General features: G+C 45.1%; 1 protein-coding gene across 2 annotated transcripts in view; it reads right to left on the reverse strand.

Moving 5' to 3' along the window:
* LOC134346520 (E3 ubiquitin-protein ligase TRIM39-like) overlaps positions 1–17,299 on the reverse strand; it is a 78,795-nt gene extending 61,496 nt beyond the window's left edge. For both annotated transcript variants that reach the window (XM_063047929.1, XM_063047928.1), the window contains exons 1-5: positions 16,549–17,299; positions 16,315–16,410; positions 12,287–12,520; positions 11,215–11,237; positions 11,009–11,127 (exon numbers count right to left, since the gene is read on the reverse strand). In XM_063047929.1, the coding sequence (XP_062903999.1) occupies positions 11,009–11,127; positions 11,215–11,237; positions 12,287–12,520; positions 16,315–16,410; positions 16,549–16,959 (883 nt within the window). In that variant the 5' untranslated portion in view covers positions 16,960–17,299. The remainder of the gene's footprint in view (positions 1–11,008; positions 11,128–11,214; positions 11,238–12,286; positions 12,521–16,314; positions 16,411–16,548) is intronic.
* Between the last annotated feature and the right edge of the window lie 6,525 nt (positions 17,300–23,824).

Genomic DNA, 23,824 nt, shown 5'->3' on the forward strand with positions numbered 1-23,824 from the left:
AGGAATTCACTGGCACAATCAGGTGAAAACACGGGACTGAAATACACTGAGCAATAAACAGAGAGGCAGATGATAGGTGGAGCACAATGAGACACGGGTGGCAGCAATACAGGTAATGGTGAGAAACAGATGAGAGACGGAGTACTTTATAATACTCCAGAGTAGAGCAGGAGTGGGGACAGGAGCACATGGCAATACAAAACCACAGACTGACAGCCACGGGGAAACACACAAAAAGACAGAGTTCAACTGGAGGTACTGACACCTTATTTGTAAATGCATCAATATTATACATCCGCAGAGATACTGACATCCAGGAACTTGAACCGGTGTTCAGTATCTGGTGTCAGTTTGACCCATCCCTTCCTCTGCTGTGGGAGATTTCAAGATTTCAGCAATTATCTTGGTAGTGGTGTACATCCCACCACAGGCCAGTGTAAAACAGGCTCTGGGTGAACTAAGCAATGTGGATGACGAAATTGGAGGCGAAATTGGATGCATATCAACTCTGGCAATGTTTGCAAGCCATTGCTTCCTACAAAGCGAAACCTAACACCATGCTTGGCAGTGATGGTCACTCCCAGGTGAGCTCAACACCTTTTATTTGCTTTGAAAAGGAGAATAAAACGGCAGTCAGGAGGATCCCTACAGTACCTGCTGACCTCTTAACCTCTGTCTCAGAGGCTGACGTCAGGCTGTCTATCAGGAGCGAGAATCCTCGCAAGCTGACAGGCCTCGATGGAGTACCTGGTACGGCTCTGAGAACCTGTGCCAACCAACTGGTGGGTCTTCAAAAACATCTTCAATCTCTCATTGCTATAGTCAGAAGTTGACACCTGCTTTAAAAGGGCAAGAATCATACCAGTTCCTAAGACCACCAGGGTCTTAATGTCTGTCATCCAGTAGCACTCAAATCTACAGTGATGAAGTGCTTCGAGAGGTTGTTTACAGTTAGAATCAACTCCTGCTTCAACAAGGATCGGGACCCACTGCAATTTGCCTATCTCCACAATAGGATTACAGTGAATAGTCATAGTCATAGTCATACTTTATTGATCCCAGGGGGAAATTGGTTTTCATTACAGTTGCACCATAAATAATAAATAGTAATAGAACCATCAATAGATAAATAGTAATATGTAAATTATGCCAGTAAATTATGAAATAAGTCCAGGACCAGCCTATTGGCACAGGGTGTATGACCTTCCAAGGAAGGAGTTGTAAAGTTTGATGGCCACAGGCAGGAATGACTTCCTATGAAGCTCTGTGCTGCATCTTGGAGGAATGAGTCTCTGGCTGAATGTACTCCTGTGCCCACCCAGTACATTATAGAAACATAGAAACATAGAAAATAGGTGCAGGAGTAGGCCATTCGGCCCTTCGAGCCTGCACTGCCATTTATTATGATCATGGCTGATCATCCAACTCAGAACCCCGCCCCAGCCTTCCCTCCATACCCCCTGATCCCCGTAGCCACAAGGGCCATATCTAACTCCCTCTTAAATATAGCCAATGAACTGGCCTCAACTGTTTCCTGTGGCAGAGAATTCCACAGATTCACCACTCTCTGTGTGAAGAAGTTTTTCCTAATCTCAGTCCTAAAAGGCTTCCCCTTTATCCTCAAACTGTGACCCCTTGTTCTGGACTTCCCCAACATCGGGAACAATCTTCCTGCATCTAGCCTGTCCAATCCCTTTAGGATCTTATACGTTTCAATCAGATCCCTCCTCAATCTTCTAAATTCCAATGAGTACAAGCCCAGTTCATCCAGTCTTTCTTCATATGAAAGTCCTGCCATCCCAGGAATCAATCTGGTGAACCTTCTTTGTACTCCCTCTATGGCAAGGATGTCTTTCCTCAGATTAGGGGACCAAAACTGCACACAATACTCCAGGTGTGGTCTCACCAAGGCCTTGTACAACTGCAGTAGTACCTCCCTGCTCCTGTACTCGAATTCTCTCGCTATAAATGCCAGCATACCATTCACCTTTTTCACCGCCTGCTGTACCTGCATGCCCACTTTCAATGACTGGTGTATAATGACACCCAGGTCTCGTTGCACCTCCCCTTTTCCTAATCGGCCACCATTCAGATAATAATCTGTTTTCCTATTTTTGCCACCAAAGTGGATAACTTCACATTTATCCACATTAAATTGCATCTGCCATGAATTTGCCCACTCACCCAACCTATCCAAGTCACTCTGCATCCTCTTAGCATCCTCCTCACAGCTAACACTGCCACCCAGCTTCGTGTCATCCGCAAACTTGGAGATGCTGCATTTAATTCCCTCATCCAAGTCATTAATATATATTGTAAACAACTGGGAGATATTGACCAAGATAGCATGCAACTTAGACAGCATCCTCTTTTCAGACACCACCGTCAGAGAGTCCAGTTCCATCGCCACAACATCACTGGCCTTACGAATAAGTTTGTTGATTCTGTTGGTGTCTGCTACCCTCAACCTGCTGCCCCAGCACACAACCGCAAACATGATAGCACTGGCCACCACAGACTCGTAGAACATCCTCAGCATCGTCCGGCAAATGTTAAAGGACCTCAGTCTCCTCAGGAAATAGAGACGGCTCTGACCCTTCTTGTAGACAGCCTCAGTATTCTTAGACCAGTCCAATTTATTGTCAATTTGTATCCTCAGGTATTTGTAATCCTCCACCATGTCCACACTGACCCCCTGGATGGAAACAGGGGTCACCGGTACCTTAGCTCTCCTCAGGTCTACCACCAGCTCCTTAGTCTTTTTCACATTAAGCTGCAGATAATTCTGCTCACACCATGTGACAAAGTCCCTACCGTAGCCCTGTACTAGGGAATGCCATCTCATTGGCTCTTCACATGGCCTTGGATTACTTGGACAATAATATTTATGTCAGGCTGCTGTTTATTGACTGCAGCTCAGCAATTAACACAATCATTCTACAGTTCTGATTTTAAAAAAAGTTCCAAAATCTGGGGCTCTGTACCTTTCTCTGCCACTGGATCCTCGACTTTCTCACCCGAAGACTAGTCTGTACGAATCAGAAATAACATCTCCACCTCTTCGGTAATCAACACTGGTGGACCTCAGGGATGTGTGCTTAGCCACTGCTATACCCTCTCTCCACCCATGACTGTGTGGCTAGACACAGCTCACGTGCCATCTCTAAATTTGCAGATGACACAACTATTTTAGCACTATTTGTGATGAACCAATCCTCACAGAGGGATCAGAGGTGGAAATAATATGCAATTTCAAGTTCTTGGGTGTCAACATCTCTGAAGATCTATCCTGGGCCCAACATATTGATACAGCTACAAAGAAGGCACAACATTGGCTATACTTCATTTGGAGATTGAGGAGATTTGGTATGACACCAAAGGCACCAGTAAATTTCTATAGATGGACCAAGGAGAAAATTCTAACCGGCTGCATCACCATCTGCTCTGGGGGTGGGACACTGCATAGCACCAAAATAAGCTGCAGAAAGTTGTAAACTTACTAGCTCCATCACGGGTATTTGGCTCCCCAGCATCCTGGACCTTCAAGAAACGCTGCCTGAAAAAGGGGGCATCCATCACTCACGACCCCCATCACCCAAAACATGCCCACTTCTCCTTGGTACCATCAGGGTGAGGTACAGGAGCCTGAAGACACACACTCAACAATTCAAGAATTGCTTCTTCCTCTCTGTCATCAGATTTCTGAATGGGTATCAAACCCAATAACACTACCTCACTACTATCTTTTTCTCAATACTTATTGAATTTAACTTTATATATTTATATACTTCTCACTGTAATTCAGATTTTATCATGTACTGCAATGTTGAGTGCATATCAACAAATTTCACGACATAAGCAGGTGGTATCAAACCTGATTTTCATCCAATTTATTGCCTCATCCTGAATGCAAAACAATCCAGCCTTTTTGACCAACCTCCAATTCGAGACCTTGCAAAAGTTCATGGAGACAACATTCACTGCCTTGCCTTCATTAATTTTCTTTGTAAACTTCCTAAAAAAAACCTACAAGAATGATTAGACATGACTTACCACGCACAAATCCATGCTAACTATCCCTAAACCGTCCCTGTCTTCCAAATACTTGCATATCCAGTCCCTTAGAATACCTTCCAGTAACTTTCTCACTACTGAGGTCAGGCTCACTGGCCTATATTTTCCTCATTTATTTTCAGAGCATTCTGAAACAACAGAACAGCATTTGCTATCTCCACAATAGGTCTATGGTGGAAGCGATCTCATTGTCTCTCCATGCGGCGTGAATCACCTGGACAATACAAATACTTATGTCAGGATGCTGGTTATTGACTACAGCTCCACGTTTAACACCATCATTCCTACAGTTCTGATCAAAAAGCTCCAGAAACTGGGCCTCGTATCTCCCTCTGCAATTGGATCCTCAACTCCCAAACAAGAAGACCACAATCTGTGCTGAAATGCCACCTATAAATTTGCAGCTAATACAACCATTCTTGGCAGAATTTCAGATGGTGATGCAACGGCGTACAGGAGTGAGATATACCAGCTCATTGAGTGGTGATGCAGCAACAACCTTGCACTCAACATCAGTAAAACCAAAGAACCGACTGTGGACTTCAGAAAGGGTAAGACGAGGGAAGACACACCAGTCCTCATAGAGGGATCAGAAGTGGAGACAGTGAGCAATTACAAGTTCCTGTTTGTCAATATCTCTGAGGATCAGCCTGGACCCAATGTATCGATGCAGCTACGAAGAAGGCACTGTAGTGGTTATATTTCATTAGGAGTTTGAGAAGAGTTGGTACGTCACCAAACACACTTGAAAATTTATGCGGTGTATTGTGGAGAGCATTCACACTGGCTGCATCACTGGCTGCTATGGTGGGGTGGGGGCTACTGCACAAGATCAAAGTAAGCTGCAGAGGGTTATAAACTCCATCACCCAGGTCATGCCTTGTTCTCATTGTTACCACCAGGAAGGAGGGACAGAAACTCAACAATTAAGCAACAGCTTCTTCCCCTCAGCCAAACGATTTCTGAATGAACATTGAATAAACGACCACTAGCTCACTACTTTTTATTCCAGTTTTGCACTAATTATTTAATTTCACTATTTAATATATATAATTACCAGAATTAGGTTTTTTCTCTATCATTACGCATTCCATTGCTCTGCTGGCGCAAAGTCAACAAATGTCACGACTTCTGCTGGTTATATTAAACCTCATTCTGATCCACATTCAACATGTCCCACCTCCCTGAGGTTCAGCTTGACTTCCTTCTACCAGTCAGCACCCCCGTCACTTGTCCCCCCTCTCCCGGCTCAGTGCCGGTGGACTGCAGGAGCCGGGGAGCTCAGGACCCGCCACCCGCGGCTGCTGCTGAATCCGCGGTGTTTCTGTTCCGTTGACGGATGCGGTGAACGAGTAAAAATTAATGGATCGATAATTCTCAAATGGTGTTTATTTCACTCTCCGCACATTTATATTTACACTGACTTACTCCTGACGCCGGTCCCGGACCCAACCCATTTACAGACCCGGAGCGGAACCAGAGCAGATTCTCAGCCACTGGTTTTCATCCCAAGTCCAAAACAAAGGATAAAGTTTCTCCGTGAATTTGTTCCCAGTGAAGGTGTGGAGATGGGACTTGGTCTCCGCGTTGTAAAATGAAACTGTGCCGGACTCGTAACTGAGATAAACTCCCACCTTCCCGGGGATGGGATCGGCAGGGAGACGGGGTTCTGGGCAGGTGAGAACCTTCATCTCGTCATCAATCCGCCCGATGGTCCAGAATCCGGTCTCCGGACTCGCTCCGACCCATCTCTTCCTCTGCACAGACTCTGCGGCAACACCGAGACTCCAGTACCGATTCCCCGTCACCTCCACCTCCCAGTAATGTCTCCCCGATGTGAATCCCTCCGATCCCAGCACACAACCCCAGACTGTGAACCTCTTCCTGGTGTCAGGGAGAATCCTCCGGGTCCAGGTCCATCTCACACTCTTCCGATCCTCAGACACCTCGAGCTTCGGATGCGCCGTTTCCACATCCAGGGTGACAGAGACTGGGGGGAGAGGAAGAGAATTAGAGAGTCCCCGGGGATCGGGGTGAGACTTGGCCACCCACTGGGGCTCAGTCAGAGTCGGGTGGCCGACAGTAATCGAACACAGGATTTTACCCGACTACAACGGATAGCCAACCAGTATCTTCCCGAGGTTTTTCCTCTGGGATAAAGAGCGGAGTTTTCCCGATCAGCACACACAAAATTCTGCAGGAAATTAACGGATTGAGCAGCATGTGTGGAGGGAAGTGGCCAGGACCCGATTCAATTCCAGATCTTTCCTCAAGAATGGAAGGAAAGAGGGGAGATGTCCAGTAAAAACCGGTGTGGGTAGGCGCTGGGACAGCAACTGGATCCAGATGGGGATGGGGCGAGTGAATATTGGAGGAGTTTAAACAGGAGGTCAGAGAGCCTCTTCGGCCCAACACGTTTGTGCCAACCAATTTGCTTTAATGACATAGTCCCATTTGCTTGGCATCATACCGGTTTGTGCGAGGTCATTACAACTTGCATCCACTCTTGGAGTTTGGAGTTAAATTCCGGTGCTGTCTGGAGGGAGTTTTCTACGTCCCTTCCCCCACCCTCGTGACTGCGTGGGTTTCCCCCAGATGCTCTGGTTTCCTCCAAAGATGTACTGGTTACTAGGTTAATTGATTATTGTAAATTGTCTTGTGATTAGGCTGATGATAAATACTTGGGTTACTCTACCCACCCCGACAGCTTCTTCTGGCAACCTCTTCAGTTCCAGAGAGAATGTCCCAGCCTGGTCCAGCCTCTCCTTATAAACCAAGCTCTCCAGCCTCCGTAACATCCTTGTAAATCTGTCTACACCCTCTCCAGGTGAGTTACATCCCTCTTATAGCAAGGTGACCAGAACTGTACACACTGCTCCAAATGTGGCCAGACCAACGTCTTGTACACACGGAACAGGAAGTCCCAGCTCCTGTACTCAGTATTCTGACCAATAAAGGTAAGCACGCTAAACTGTGTCACGGTTTTGAAGGAACTATGTACCTGTGCCACTTGGTCTTTCCATTGGACAACTTCCTTCAGAGTTGTGCAATTGCTGTGTATTTCCTGTCCTGGTTTGTTTTGCAAAAATACAACATCCTACATTTCCCTGAGTTAATCTCCCACTGGCCCAGCTGATCAAGTGCCCATTGTAAACTTAGATAACCCTCTTTACTGTCCACTGTACCACGAATTTTAGTATCATTCATAAACCTACCAAAAATGTCACCTACATCCCATCCAAATCATTAAAATGAATAACAAACAACTGCGGACCCAGCAGCAACGCCTGCAGGTCACAGGCCTCCAGTCCACTGTGCTTAAGATTCACTTGGACGGTCATTTCAATCGACAAGGCACAGAAGGAGTGTCACCAAATATCAGCCAATGCGATGAGTGTAGATGGGTAAATAGGTCAGCACACAGGTGATGGGTTGAAAGGCCCATTTCTGTACTGTACGAAGATGACTCTGTGACTTTAAATGAACTGAATGACTGGGACACCACACCCCTCTGATGCAGAGAATTCCAAAGATACACCTTCCTCTCAAGGGTATAACCACCCTGAGGTAGTGACCACTGACCCTCGACTCCTCAGACAGGAAAACATCCTCCCTGCATCCTGTCTGTTGAGCCTGGGAAGAATTTTGTGTTTCCCTGAGATCTCCTCTCATTCTTCGAAACAGGGGACAGAGAACATAGAGCAGTACGGCGCCAAAACAGGCCCTCCTTTCAATGTGACAGTGACTGATCGATTCCGGCATCAATTCCTCTTCTATTTCAGATCCCCAATACCTCCATCCCTCGATATTTCAAAAATTTCTCTCCCTCCACCTTAAATATATCCAATAATCAGGCCTCACACAAACTGCTGGAGGAACTTAGTGGGTTGAGCTGCATCCGTTGAGGAAAGGAACTGTCGACGTTTCATGTCAAAACCCTACATCAGGACAGAGAGTGGAGAGGGGAGATGGCCGGTATACAGAGGAGAAGAGGAGTGATGAGGCAGGAGTGACTGTGGACTGAGGAGTGGTGAAAAATGGTGGGCAGGTTGCCCCAGGTCGGGGAAGGGTGAGGGAGTCTGGTCTCCAGTTGGGGGACACCGGGAGATGAATGACAGATGGAGATTGACACAGAGAAACAAGTGAGAGGACGATGGAGCGAGGTTGCAGGATTGGGTTGTGGAGAGCGTGAGAAAGTGAAAAACAGGAATCCAAAGGCTGCCTTGTTTTGTAATCTTCTCAGTAATGGAGGTGATCATGGGAACCATTCGGGGAGAGATGGAACCAGAACCGGATGGGAGAGGGGTGGAAAGCCTGTGAGTGAACAGTGTTTCTGGCCAGGAGGAACTACAGGCTACAAATGAGTGAATTTGAATGAATCAAGGACAGTGGAAGCAGACAGACAGTCTTTGCTCTTGCCATGAGGTAGAAGGAGATCAAGGCTGCCATATAAATCTGTCCTCCATTTTGAGAACTTAAGTTGTTTTGCTTTGAAAGTAGACTTAATGCATGAAGATCCATGTAGCAGTGTGTATAGATGGAACTACAAGGTGGAGGGGATGAAGATGGGTGATGAGGATCTCTTGCCTATGATCCCAGCCCCACAGTCCCTCATTAGAACACGGGATGAATTTGCAGAGACCCTGGCAGACATATTTGCCTGACAATTCACCACAGGTTGAGTTGCTGGAAGACTAGACGGTGGCTCAGGTGGTGCCCTTGGTTAGGAAGTATGGGATGAGCAAGCCGGGGAACTCCATGCTGCTGAGCCTAATATCAGTAGTGATGATGTTTCTGAAAGACAGGTTTGACTGCACCTGGAAAGGCAAGGACAGTCAGCGTGGCTCACAAATCTGATTAAGTATAGCAGAAAACTGGATCAAAATCTTCACTCTAAAGACAGCACTGTGGCAATTTTTGATGAGGAAATGTGAGATTGAAGAGGAGGATTCTAGGCCAATGGACAGTCTTGATAAGCTGAAGGATGAGAAATTACAATCTTCTGAGTCATTTCACTGCACTAATGCAACAGGGTCACAAAAAGGTCCGTCTTTGCAATGAAAGCTACTTATCAATTGGTTTTACACGGACTGGTGACACATGGAGCCTAATCTGCGGCATAACCAGCAACTGTAGCAATAGCTCAAGCATCATTGAAAAGGCACTTAACTATAAATCAGTCATATGACATGTAAAAGACTTGATTCTTTTAAATGGCTACTGGAATATCAAAAGAAACAGAGTAAAGATTTTGTTAATAAAGTCACAGTCAGATAAAGGGTTCAGGACACAGATTTTTTAGTAGCAGAACTTATTACACAGAAAATGGTTAACTTTATTAAACAAAGACCAGTTCACTGGAGAATGTTTTAAAAAAACTGTGTGAAAACCTGGACAAACTGCACATACAGAAATCTGGTGACTCAGCAGAGGAAGAGTTCTCAACAGGGTACTTGAGCTGAAAGGTGAATTGCAGGAGTACTATCAAGAAAGTTGTAGGCCAGATTTTGCTGAGTACTTTGAAGATGAAGAATGGCTGCAGAAACTAGCCTACCTAGCAGACATTTTTCATCATACGAACTAGTTGAACAAGTCTCTGCAAGGCCATGGAGAAAATGTTTTGACTTCAAGTGACAAGATTCTTGGATTTTAAACAAAAGAGAATCTTTGGAAAAATCATATTGCAAAAGTAAATCATGAAATGTTTCCACTGAAGCTTTGACTTGAGAGTGAGGAAGGATATCAAAAAGTCTCAAGGCTTATAAAAAGTACCACCACAAAGAATTGCAGAATGAGTTATTAACAGAAATTTATTATGTTTGCCTTTTGATTTTTTTAAACTTATGAAAGGGAAAGAAAGAGATTAATTTCAAGAAACTGAAGCTAATCTTAACTACCTGTTTTTTTTCCAAGAATGGTTGGCTACAAATTGATTCTCTACTTAAAACAATACTGAATTATTTTTGGATTATTAGAACTACAACTTACTAATCAAGTTAACCTACCATGAGCTGTAGATATAATATTTTTTACACAGGGGTTCCTTGAGACCTGAAAATTATTTCAAGGGTTCCTCCAGGGCAAAATGGTGAGAACGGCTACCCTTGTCTAAGTCTGTGCCCTCTGGTCCTTGAAACATCCTCCCTACATTGACTCTATCCAGACCGTTCAATATTCAATAGGTTTCAGTACACTCCCCCCTCACTCTTCTAAACTCCAGTGAGTACAGGCTTAGAGCCATCAAACACTCCTCATATGTTAACCCTTTCATTTCTGGGATCTTTCTTGTGAACCTCCTCTGGCCCCTCTCCAATGCCAGCACATCCTTTCTTAGTCATGGGGCTCAAACCTGCTCACGATAGTCCAAGTGCAGCGAGACTAATGTCTTATAAAGCACCTGCTTTTATATTCCATCCCTCTGAAAATGAATGCTAATATTCAGACTCAGACTTTCTACTAACTTTTACTATGTTGTATGCCCTCTCTTTTGCTTTTATGCTGTCCTTCATTTCCCTTGTTGGCCATGATTGTCTCATTGTCCCTTTGGTAAACTTCTTTTTTAATTTGGGATTTATCTAAATTGCACCTTCCAAATTGCTTCCAGAAACTTCAGCCTTTGCTGCATTGCAGTCATCCCTGCCAGTATCCACTTCCAATCAACTTTGCCATCTCCTCTTGATGCCTCTGTAATTCCCTTTAGTTCACTGTAATACTGACACATCTGGCTTTATCTTATCCCTCTCATACTGGAGGGTCAATTATATCACTGGCCCCTAAGGGTTCATTTTCCTTAAGCTCTCTGAACAATTGCACAACACCAAATCCGTAATAGCTACTAGCGGGCTCAACCACAAGCTGCTCTAAAAAGCCACCTCATTGGCATTCTGCAATTGTGTATCATAAAGAAGGGCAAATGAATCTTCGTAACTTTTACCTTGAATAACGGCATCAAGTGTTTCTCTCAATGCTGTTTTCAACAAATAGGGGTGATAGAATCTTTCAACTGGTAGGGCTCCATCTGTCACTGACAATTCATGGACATCGTCACTAATCCTGTAAATATTAAACCGCTGGTCACATTCTGCAATTTTGAATTGTTTCACAACTCCATAGAGGGTTTCAGTAAAGAGCGTGTCCTACCTCCTCTCCCGACAAGCTTCCTCCTGGAATAAATGAAAGACAAATCTGTGAAGACAGGTTCACTGTCCACATCCTGAATTTCATCCAAGTCATTACAAGGTGTTGCAAGTTCCCACTCCTCAGTCACTCACACACACAAACAGTTCAGAACCACAGGGAAAACTACAAAGAATGTTTCTGAAAGTTATACCACAAATGAACGGATGCAACTGACAGGAAAGGCTGAGCAGGTTGTGTATTTTTATCTGGATATGATGACAGGATGATAAGATGGAGGAATTTAAGATGAGTGATGGATTAGATTGGGCGCTGTTGGAGAAACCATCTCTATTTATGGAGAGACCTTAAATTAAACATAAAATGCCATGTGGTTTAGCAAGAGAACGTGGAATTCACAGGCACAGGAGTGGTAGAAGTGGAACAGCAGAGATTGAATGTAATGGGGAAGCTGCATAAACACATGAGGGACCATGGAGTTTGGGACACTGTTGCTGGGCGTGGTGAGGAGGTGGGAGGAGGTTTGTTAAACAGGGAAATTGATAGGAGAGAATGGACTGAAAGACCTGTCTATGATGTAAATTGGGATATAATCCAATGAATAATATATCTGAAAAGGAAAACAGATGGTGCAAAATTTTCTAAAACAGTGAATCTTATACAATCTGAATATAGATGGTAAATCTGATGTGTGGGTCACAATCTGCAATTCAACCTCAGTTCCCACTGATCAACAGAGAGACCCTCACACCCACCACACCAGACACACTCACAGTTTGTGAATGTAACTGGTTGTTACTCTAAGTATCAGGGATAATATACATGGGAATCACAGAAACGATCACTAGCTCAGTGCTCTGATCAGAGTAACTCATTCCCGAGAAGGTTGCAGACTGTCCTGTGATGTGCAGATGTTGTGAGAGGCCGGTTTGAGGATAACAACAATCTGGAACAGTCAGGACATCTGTCTGGTTTAAATCAGTTTGCAACTACAATATTTGTAAAGACCACATTGATTCAAAATACATTATTCTATCACTGTGCACGTCTGCAGAAACCAACTCAAATCTCTCACCATGAGAAATATCACATTTTCTTGCTGATCCATCTGTTTCTGTAACTTGGAGATTTCCTGCTGGATAGAATCTAAATTCTCTTGAATCTCTCGAAGATTGTTCTCCAATGGATTTAGAATCCTCTCCTCTTCTTCCCTGAGATCTCGGAGTGTGTGCTGCTCTTTCTCGGTGATAATCCGGCGCAGTTCAGCAAACTGGGATGTGATGTGGGACTGAACGCTTCGTGACTGTTCCTGTCAAATGAAAGGAGAGGCTAGTTTATTATTTGGCCGTAAAGTATTTCCTCCTGACATGGAAAGTGGCCATTCAGTCCATTAAATTATATGTGGGTTCACAGAGCTTCAATCCCACTCCCTCACTTTCCCGGAAACCGATTGTTCCACACTGACCCATTCATTTACACTTGATTCACAGACCACCCACACAGGGTTAATTAAAGGAGCGAATTAAACATTAAACCAGGATTTCTTGGCAATGTCGGCCCATCGAGGTCACAAGGAGTACATGCAAACTCCCCACAGACAGCACAGAACTGTTTGTTCTTCTGCCATGTGCACCTGAACTCGAGGGGGAGCAATATCCTTGCAGGTAGGTTTGCTAGCATGGTTCGGAAGGGTTTAAACTAATTTGCGAGGGGGATGGGACCCAGAGCAATAGAGCAGTGAAAGAAGTGCATGGAGTAAAGCCAGATCTAACATACAGAGAGGCTTTGAGGAAAGAGAAACAGAATAAATGGTGTAAAGACAGTAAGGTAGAAGGGCTGAAATGTGTGTACTTCAATGCAAGAAGCATCAGGAACAAAGGTGATGAACTGAGAGCTTGGATACATACATGGAATTATGATGTAGTGGCCATTACAGAGACTTGGCTGGCACCAGGGCAGGAATGGATTCTCAATATTCCTGGATTTCAGTGCTTTAAAAGGGATAGAGAGGGCAGAAAAAGGGGTGGAGGGGTGGCATTACTGGTCAGGGATACTATTACAGCTACAGAAAGGGTGGGTAATGTAGCAGGATCCTCTTTTGAGTCAATATGGGTGGAAGTCAGGAACAGGAAGGGAGCAGTTACTCTACTGGGGGTATTCAATAGGTCCCATGGTAGCAGCAGAGATACAGAGGAGCAGATTGGGAGGCAGATTTTGGAAAGGTGCAAAAATAACAGGGTTGTTATCATGGGTGACTTTAACTTCCCTAATATTGATTGGCACCTGATTATTTCCAAGGGTTTAGATGGGGCAGAATTTGTTAAGTGTGTCCAGGATGGATTCCTGTCACAGTATGTGGACTGGCCGACCACGGAGGATGCCATACTAGATCTAGTACTAGGTAATGAACCGGGTCAGGTCACAGATCTCTCAGTGGGTGAGCATCTGGGGGACAGTGACCACCGCTCCCTGGCCTTTATAATTATCATGGAGAAGGATAGAATCAAAGAGGACAGGAAAATTTTTAATTGGGGAAAGGCAAATTATGAGGCTATAAGGCTAGATCTTGCGGTTGTGAATTGGGATGATGTTTTTGCAGGGAAATGTACTATGGACATGTGGTCAATGTTTAGAGTTCACTTGCGGGATGTAAGGGATAAATCTGTCCAGTGAGGAAGATAAAGAATGGTAGGGTGAAGGAAACATGGGTGACAAGTGAGGTGGAAAATCTAGTCAGGAGGAAGAAGGTAGCATACATGAGGTTTAGGAAGCAAGGATTAGGTGGGTCTATTGAGGAATATAGGGAAGCAAGAAAGGAGCTTAAGAAGGGGCTGAGAAGAGCAAGAAGGGGGCATGAGAAGGCCTTGGCGAGTCGGGTAAAGGAAAACCCCAAGGCATTCTTCAATTATGTGAAGAAAAAAAGGATGATGGGAGTGAAGGTAGGACTGATTAGAGATAAAGGTGGGAAGATGTGCCTGGAGGCTGTGGAAGTGAGCGAGGTCCTCAATGAATACTTCTCTTTGGTATTCACCAATGAGAGGGAACTTGATGACGGTGAGGACAATATGAGTGAGGTAGATGTTCTGGAGCATGCTGATCTTATGGAGAGGAGGTGTTGGAGTTGTTAAATTACATTAGGACAGATAAGTCCCCGGGGCCTGACGGAATATTCCCCAGGCTGCTCCACGAGGCGAGAGAAGAGATTGCTGAGCCTCTGGCTAGGATCTTTATGTCCTCGTTGTCCACGGGAATGGTACCGGAGGATTGGAGGGAGGCGAATGTTGTTCCCTTGTTCAAAAAAGGTAGTAGGGATAGTCCGGGTAATTATAGACCAGTGAGCCTTACGTCTGTGGTGGGAAAGCTGTTGGAAAAGATTCTTAGAGATAGGATCTATAGGCATTTAGAGAATCATGGTCTGATCAGGGACAGTCAGCATGGCTTTGTGAAGGGCAGATCGTGTCTAACAAGCCTGATAGAGTTCTTTGAGGAGGTGACCAGGCATATAGATGAGGGTAGTGCAGTGGATGTGATCTATATAGATTTTTGTAAGGCATTTGACAAGGTTCCACACGGTAGGCTTATTCAGAAAGTTAGAAGGCATGGGATCCAGGGAAGTTTAGCCAGGTGGTTTCAGAATTGGCTTGCCTGCAGAAGGCAGAGGGTGGTGGTGGAGGGAGTACATTCAGATTGGAGGATTGTGACTAGTGGTGTCCCACAAGGATCTGTTCTGGGACCTCTACTTTTCGTGATTTTTATTAACGACCTGGATGTGGGGGTAGAAGGGTGGGTTGGCAAGTTTGCAGATGACATAAAGGTTGGTGGTGTTGTAGATAATGTAAAGGATTGTTAAAGATTGCAGAGAGACATTGATAGGATGCAGATGTGGGCTGAGAAGTGGCAGATGGAGTTCAACCCGGAGAAGTGTGAGGTGGTACACTTTGGAAGGACAAACTCTGACGCAAAGTACAAAGTAAATGGTAGGATACTTGGTAGTGTGGAGGAGCAGAGGGATCTCGGGGTACATGTCCACAGGTCCCTGAAAGTTGCCTCACAGGTGGATAGGGTAGTTAAGAAAGCTTATGGGGTGTTAGCTATCACAAGTCGAGGGATAGAGTTTAAGAGTCGCGATGTAATGATGCAGCTCTATAAAACTCTGGTTAGGCCACACTTAGAGTATTGTGTCCAGTTCTGGTCACCTCACTATAGGAAGGATGTGGAAGCATTGGAAAGGGTACAGAGGAGATTTACCAGGATGCTGCCTGGTTTAGAAAGTATGCATTATGATCAGAGATGAAGGGAGCTAGGGCTTTACTCTTTGGAGAGAAGGAGGATGAGAGGAGACATGATAGAGGTGTACAAGATAATAAGAGGAATAGATAGAGTGGATAGCCAGCGCCTCTTCCCCAGGGCACCACTGCTCAATACAAGAGGACACGGCTTTAAGGTAAGGGGTGGGAGGTTCAAGGGGGATATTAGAGGAAGGTTTTTTACTCAGAGAGTGGTTGGTGCGTGGAATGCACTGCCTGAGTCAGTGGTGGAGGCAGATACACTAGTGAAGTTTAAGAGACTACTAGACAGGTATATGGAGGAATCTCAGGTGGGGGCTTATATGGGAGGCAGGGTTTGAAGGTCAGCACAACATTGTGGGCCGAAGGGCCTGTACTGTGCTGTACTATTCTATATTCCATGTTAAACGTTACAGGAGCATCAAACCTAAAACCACAAGGCTACTAAACAGCTTCCTCCCACAGGCAGTCAGACTGCTAAATAGCTGCTCCACCTGACTCTGCTTTGGACACTTTTAACTTGCACTGGACATTTATAACTGATTTTAACTGACATGTGGCTGTTGTGTTTTACTATTTATTGTTATATTTATTATTTAGTGTTGCGTCTGTTATGTTATGATTGCACTGCCCCTGAGAAACGCTCTCTCATTCTGCCCTGCAGAGCTGATGTATGGTTAGAATGACAATAAAGTTTTTTGAATCTTTTGAATCTTTGAAAAAAAGGCCAGGATCGAAAATAATCACCAAATCTGATATTCTGCAGTAAAGGGAACAAAACTACACAACATCGGAAATTCTCCCCAAGAAGCCTCACCCGAACTCCGGAAATCTTCTCTTTCTGTTGCCGCTCTATTTCCTCCAGCTCGGATTTCTTTTCTGTGAGAGATTCTACCGCAGATTTAACCCGGTCCTGGGAAGCAGAGAGTGAAGGAATTAGACAATAAAGATGCAGTAACGATTCGGGCCAGTTTATTGTCATATACAACAGGGGTTAGAAAATAAATATGCAACGAAAAAACATCAGGTGATCAAAATCGATTTGTTTTACCCTATAGACATCAGCAGCTTCTTTAATCGTCTGGAAGCGGTGCTCTCTGTGTTCCTGGGAAGCTACACAGATCACACAGATCAGTTTCTTGTCGTTTTCACAAAACAGCTTCAGTTCTTCCTCGTGTTCCTTGCAGTGAAGTTTACTTTCCTTCTCTTTCGGATTCAAGTTTAGTTTTCGAGCTTTCTCAGACAGATTTGCTAAGGCCCGATTGACTTTCAGGGTGCGGTTCCCAGACTCCTCTCTACATTCCGGGCAGGAGTTTCTCTCCTCCCTTTCCCAACACCGTGTGATGCAGGAGCGGCAGAAGTTATGTCCACAGTCCAGTATAACCGGATCGGTGAAGAAATCCAGGCAGATGGGACAAATTACCTCGTCAGTCCAACTTTCCACTTGTCCTTTCGAAGCCATTTTAACTCCCGCTACTTCCTGGTTCAGGATCCTTCCGTGGAGCCGCTGAACGCCTGCAGTACCGCGATTGTCCTCTAGGGGCGCTGAAGTGTCTGAGAATGATCGTTCTGTTCCTACAAGTGTTCAAAGGGGCCGTTTCCACAACAAGGTGGGATCAGGAGCACATTAAACAGGTGGGAACATAACTAACGCCTCAGCCGTGGACAGTCCCATGCCCGGCTGCGAAAAGAGGAGTATTGGGCATGGGTTTATCTACCCGTCCCGGAAAACTCCAGTGTGACAGATACGTCAACTAAATCCCCAAAGGCCGTACCCATGGGATAGGAAGGACCTTCGCCTGGAAGATGATTGGTCGCCTGGTGTAAGGAGGAGCCAGAGGGCCGATCGGCGTTCGGCCCAGGAAGGAGGCCTCGGGCGAGCTGCTATCAATTTTCTATTGAATGGATGTTATATGTCACAGGGCGGAAAGCATTCGGTTTTTCAGTGAAGGTCTGATTTCCACTGCCGTTCATATGAAGAGGCTTCCTCACTTCACTGTCCGTCCCGGCTCCAATGGCAGGTCCGGTCTCCCTCACTCTGGACACACCCAACGAGCTGATTTTTCAAAATCATAACAGACTTTATTTACCATTAAAATAGTCGCAAATATAAACTGTGTAATGCCTTTACCCAATTAATTTACGTTCAAAGTCAATGCGGTACATAGTGTTCTTTTACATTCATTGAAACTGATCGGACAGTTGCCGCTCATGTGGCCCCCGGGGTGTTTCACTACTACAATAATAGAGAGACTTCCTCACCGAACCCGGCCTCTTCCTGTCCAGTAGCAGAGGAACTCTATACCTTCAATGCGTCCCATCAGCACGTACTCTGCAGCCTGGAAGGTGTCAGTCGTTCCACTCCTCTGCCGCAGTGGGTCCCATCCTTTCATAAACCATGGCATCGGGGCGTTTTGTCTGCTGCTGCCTCCTAAACCCGTCACCCGCTGCTGGGTGACGGAAGCAGCACCGCAGAGGCTGAAGGCCAGGGGAGAAGGCGGCGCAAGGTCGGACATGGTCACCTGTGCCGTCCAGTGACAGTGGAAGCAAAGGCTGCAAATCACGGAAAGCAAGGGAGGATGAAGTCCTCATGATTGTCACTACTTCCCGGCTGGATTTTCCATTCCCAGGCTTTTTCCATACCAGGCCATGATATAACCACGCAGTATACTCTCCACCACACATCTGAGGAAGTTTGAGGTTTTAGATGTCTTGCGGAATCTTCACAAACTCTTGAGGAAGTAGAGTTACAGCCATGCTTTCATCGCAATCGCACTGGTGTCCCAGGCCCCGGACTGATGCTCTGAAATGATAACACGGAGGAATTTAAGGTTGCCGACCCTCTCCACCTCTGATCCCCCGAGGCGGACTGGCTCATGAACCTCCTGAAGTCACTGATCAGTTCCTTGCTCTTGCTGACATTGAATGAGAGGTTGTTATTGTGACAAGGCTCAGCCAGATTTTCACCCTCCCTCCTGTATGCAGATTCGTCATCACCTTTAATGCGGCCAACAGCAGTGGTATCGTCAACAAATGTGGAATCGATATGGGTAGAGCTGCGTAACACTAAGGGGCAGAAGACGCTGCTGGGAGTTGTGTACAGGCCACCTAACAGTAGTAGTGAGGTCGGAGATGGTATTAAACAGGAAATTAGAAATGTGTGCAATAAAGGAACAGCAGTTATAATGGGTGACTTCAATCTACATGTAGACTGGGTGAACCAAATTGGTAAAGGTGCTGAGGAAGAGGATTTCTTGGAATGTATGCGGGATGGTTTTTTGAACCAACATGTCGAGGAACCGACTAGAGAGCAGGCTATTCTGGACTGGGTTTTGAGCAATGAGGAAGGGTTAATTAGCGATCTTGTCGTGAGAGGCCCCTTGGGTAAGAGTGACCGTAATATGGTGGAATTCTTCATTAACATGGAGAGTGACGTAGTTAATTCAGAAACAAAGGTTCTGAACTTAAAGAGGGGTAACTTTGAAGGTATGAGACATGAATTAGCTAAGATAGACTGGCAAATGACACTTCAAGGATTGACGGTGGATATGCAATGGCAGGCATTTAAAGGTTGCATGGATGAACTACAACAATTGTTCATCCCAGTTTGGCAAAAGAATAAATCAAGGAAGGTAGTGCACCCGTGGCTGACAAGAGAAATTAGGGATAGTATCAATTCCAAAGAAGTAGCATACAAATTAGCCAGAGAAAGTGGCTCACCTGAGGACTGGGAGAAATTCAGAGTTCAGCAGAGGAGGACAAAGGGCTTAATTAGGAAGGGGAAAAAAGATTATGAGAGAAAACTAGCAGAGAACATAAAAACGGACTGTAAAAGCTTTTATAGATATGTAAAAAGGAAAAGACTGATAAAGACAAATGTAGGTCCCCTGCAAACAGAAACAGGTGAATTGATTATGGGGAGCAAGGACATGGCAGACCAATTGAATAATTACGTTGGTTCTGTCTTCACTAAGGAGGACATAAATAATCTTCCAGAAATAGTAAGGGACAGAGGGTCCAGTGAGATGGAGGAACTGAGCGAAATACATGTTAGTAGGGAAGTGGTGTTAGGTAAATTGAAGGGATTGAAGGCAGATAAATCCCCAGGGCCAGATGGTCTGCATCCCAGAGTGCTTAAGGAAGTGGCCCAAGAAATAGTGGATGCATTAGTGATAATTTTTCAAAACTCGTTAGATTCTGGACTAGTTCCTGAGGATTGGAGGGTGGCTAATGTAACCCCACTTTTTAAAAAAGGAGGGAGAGAGAAACCGGGGAATTATAGGCCGGTTAGCCTAACGTCGGTGGTGGGGAAACTGCTGGAGTCAGTTATCAAGGATGTGATAACAGCACATTTGGAAAGCGGTGAAATGATCGGACAAAGTCAGCATGGATTTGTGAAAGGAAAATCATGTCTGACGAATCTCATAGAATTTTTTGAGGATGTAACTAGTAGAGTGGATAGGGGAGAACCAGTGGATGTGGTATATTTGGATTTTCAAAAGGCTTTTGACAAGGTCCCACACAGGAGATTAGTGTGCAAACTTAAAGCACATGGTATTGGGGGTAAGGTATTGGTGTGGGTGGAGAATTGGTTAGCAGACAGGAAGCAAAGAGTGGGAATAAACGGGACCTTTTCAGAATGGCAGGCGGTGACTAGTGGGGTACCGCAAGGCTCAGTGCTGGGACCCCAGTTGTTTACAATATATATTAATGACTTGGATGAGGGAATTAAATGCAGCATCTCCAAGTTTGCGGATGACACGAAGCTGGGTGGCAGTGTTAGCAGTGAGGAGGATGCTAAGAGGATGCAGGGTGACTTGGATAGGTTGGGTGAGTGGGCAAACTCATGGCAGATGCAATTTAATGTGGATAAATGTGAAGTTATCCACTTTGGTGGCAAAAATAGGAAAACAGATTATTATCTGAATGGTGGCCGATTAGGAAAAGGGGATGTGCAACGAGACCTGGGTGTCATTATACACCAGTCATTGAAAGTGGGCATGCAGGTACAGCAGGCGGTGAAAAAGGCGAACGGTATGCTGGCATTTATAGCGAGAGGATTCGAGTACAGGAGCAGGGAGGTACTACTGCAGTTGTACAAGGCCTTGGTGAGACCACACCTGGAGTATTGTGTGCAGTTTTGGTCCCCTAATCTGAGGAAAGACATCCTTGCCATAGAGGGAGTACAAAGAAGGTTCACCAGATTGATTCTTGGGATGGCAGGTCTTTCATATGAAGAAAGACTGGATGAACTGGGCTTGTACTCGTTGGAATTTAGAAGATTGAGGGGGGATCTGATTGAAACGTATAAGATCCTAAAGGGATTGGACAGGCTAGATGCGGGAAGATTGTTCCCGATGTTGGGGAGGTCTAGAACGAGGGGTCACAGTTTGAGGATAGAGGGGAAGCCTTTTAGGACCGAGGTTAGGAAAAACTTCTTCACACAGAGAGTGGTGAATCTGTGGAATTCTCTGCCACAGCAAACTGTTGAGGCCAGTTCATTAGCTATGTTTAAAAGGAAGTTAGATATGGCCCTTGTGGCTACAGGGGTCAGGGGGTATGGAGGGAAGGCTGGGTTCTGAGTTGGATGATCAGCCATGATCATAATAAATGGCGGTGCAGGCTCGAAGGGCCGAATGGCCTACTCCTGCACCTATTTTCTATGTTTCTATGTTTCTAAATGTAAACACGGCATTGGAGCTGTGCTGATCCTCACAGTCACAGGTATCCAAAGAGTAGAGTGGAGGGGTGGGGAGATAGGCACACTGCCCTGGGGTGACCTGTGCTGATGGAGACTGTGGAGATGTTGCTGCCAATCTGAGATGACTGGGTGGAGGTTTGGATGCGGAGCGGAGTCAGTGGAAATGGCATCAGCACAGTGAAGGGGAGTTTGTCAGGTGAGGGGCTGAACTGCCTCCCCTTGATTCGATTCTCCATGTTCTTCAGAGCCGTGGATCGACTGAACTGAGGGAGCGTAGAAGGTGCTAGCGAATAAATAGAGGTGTAGACTAGGAGGGTGAAAATATGGGGAAGTATAAATAAATGGTCAGCACAGAGATGTTGGGCTGAAGGGACTGTTCCTGCTCCTATTGCTTTATGTTCTGTCCTGTGGTGAAATATAAACAACTTTCTCAGTGAGATGGGGACTTCGATGCAACATGATATGGCGAGGTGTCGAGTACACTGGGATTACTGACACAGCTGCATGAAAACTTCCTGACTTCACCCCGTGCAGACCTGTTGTGCTGTCAGGTCCTGCTCTGCCGAATTAGATGCAGAGAGACAGACAGTATGGACCGAGGCCCTTCGGCCCAACACGTCCCTGCAATCCGAGCTGTTTTCCTGAACACATCCCATTTACCGACATTTTGCCCTCATCCCTCCAAACATCTCCTATCAAGCACATCAATATTATAATTTGGTGTCTTTAAAATGCTTTAATTAGACCCACCTCCACCCTTCCCTCTGGCAGCTCATTCCACAAACTCACCACACTTTCCCCTCACCTGAAACCTCTTTCCACGGGGTTTAGACTCCGTGACCCTTGGAATAGGATTGTAACCATCCACCTTATCTGTGTATTTTGTAAACCTCAATAAGCTCAGCTCTCAGCCTCATTCGCTCCAGGGAAAACAGTCCAGGCTGATCCAGTTTCTCCTCATCACTTCAGGAGTAGTTCTGACAACACCAGTCTGAAATATTTCTGCACCATTTCCAGCTTCATGTTATCCTTGCTATCACCAGGTAGCCAAAATTGTGTACAATACTCTGAGCATTTTCACCAATCTCTTGTACAGTTGTACCATCTCATGACAACTCTTGCACTTAACACTCTGATTGATGAAGACAAGGGTATCAAACTCCTTCTTCACCACTTTGCCTCCCTACAGCGGTGCTAACAAGTTTGTGAACCCTGTAGAATTTCTGCTTAAGTATGGGCTAAAGTGTGAGCAGATCATCACACAAGTCCTAAACTACATAAAGAGAACCCAATTAAATTAATAACACAAAAATTATACTTGTTCATTCATTTATTGAGAGAAATGATCCAATATTAAATGTATTTGTTGGAAAAGGTACGCAAACCTTTGCTTTCAGTAACTGGTGTGACCCCCTTGTACAGTAATAACTTCAACCAAACATTTCTGCTAATTGTTGATCAGTCATGCACATCAGCTCGGAGGAATTTTAGGCCATTCCTCCTTGCAAAACTGCTCAACTCTGGGATGTTTGTGAGCTTCCTGGCATGAACTGCTTACTTCAGGTCTTTCCACAACATTTCTCTTGGATTAAGGTCAGGACTTTGACTTGACCACTCCAAAACATGATTTTTCTTGTTAAACCATTCTGTTATTGATTTAGTCTTGTCTTTTGGTGATTGAATTGTTGCATTATCCAACTTCTATTAAGCTTCAGGTGACAGACTGCTACCCTGACATTCTCGTGTAAAATGTCTTGAATTCATTGTTCTCTTAATGATTGCAAGCTGAGTCATCAAAGCAGCCCCAAACCATGATGCTCCTTCCACCATGCTTCACTGTTGGTATGAGGTTTTGGTGTTGCTGTGCAGTATCCTTTTCCCTCCAAACGTAGCAATGTGCTTTTCTCCCCAAAAGTGGTAAGTTTTTTACTCAGAGAGTGGTGAGTGCCTGGAATGGGCTGCCGGCAATGATGGTGGAGGTGGATACGCTAGGGTCTTTTAAGAGATAGGTACATGGAGCTTAGTAAAATAGAGGACTATGGGTAAACCTAGTAATTTCTAAGGTAGGGACATGTGCCGCACAACTCTGTGGGCCGAAGGGCCTATATTGTGCTGTAGGATTTCTATGATTCTATGTTTTGCCTCATCTGTACACAGAACATTGTCCCAGAAGCATTGTGGAACGTCCAGGTGGTCTTTGGCAGACTTCAGACATCCAGCAACTTCTTTTTCTGTGGACTTTCCTCTGTGGTGTCCTTCCATGAACACCAGGCTTGTTCAGTGTTTCTCTTACAGTGGACACATGAATAGAGTCTTTAGCAAGTTCCAGAGATTTCTGCAGGTCTTTTGCTGATACCGTACTGAGTTTCCTCCATTTCTAGACAAATTCTCTTACTGTGGACTGATGAACACTCAGGTCTTCAGAAATGCTTTTGTAGCCTTTTCCAGCTTCGTGCGTCTCTATATTCCTTCTTCTGAGGCCATCTCAGAGTTATTTTGATTAAGGCATGGTGTACATAAACAGATCATTCTTGAGAAGAGCAGGCTCTGTCAGTAACCTGACTTTGTGTGTCTTTTTTATAGGGCAGGGCAATTCTACAACCCACAGCTCATCTCATCTCATTGA

The sequence above is a fragment of the Mobula hypostoma genome, chromosome 5 (assembly GCF_963921235.1).
Source record: "Mobula hypostoma chromosome 5, sMobHyp1.1, whole genome shotgun sequence".
In the NCBI taxonomy this organism is placed as follows: Eukaryota; Metazoa; Chordata; class Chondrichthyes; order Myliobatiformes; family Myliobatidae; genus Mobula; species Mobula hypostoma.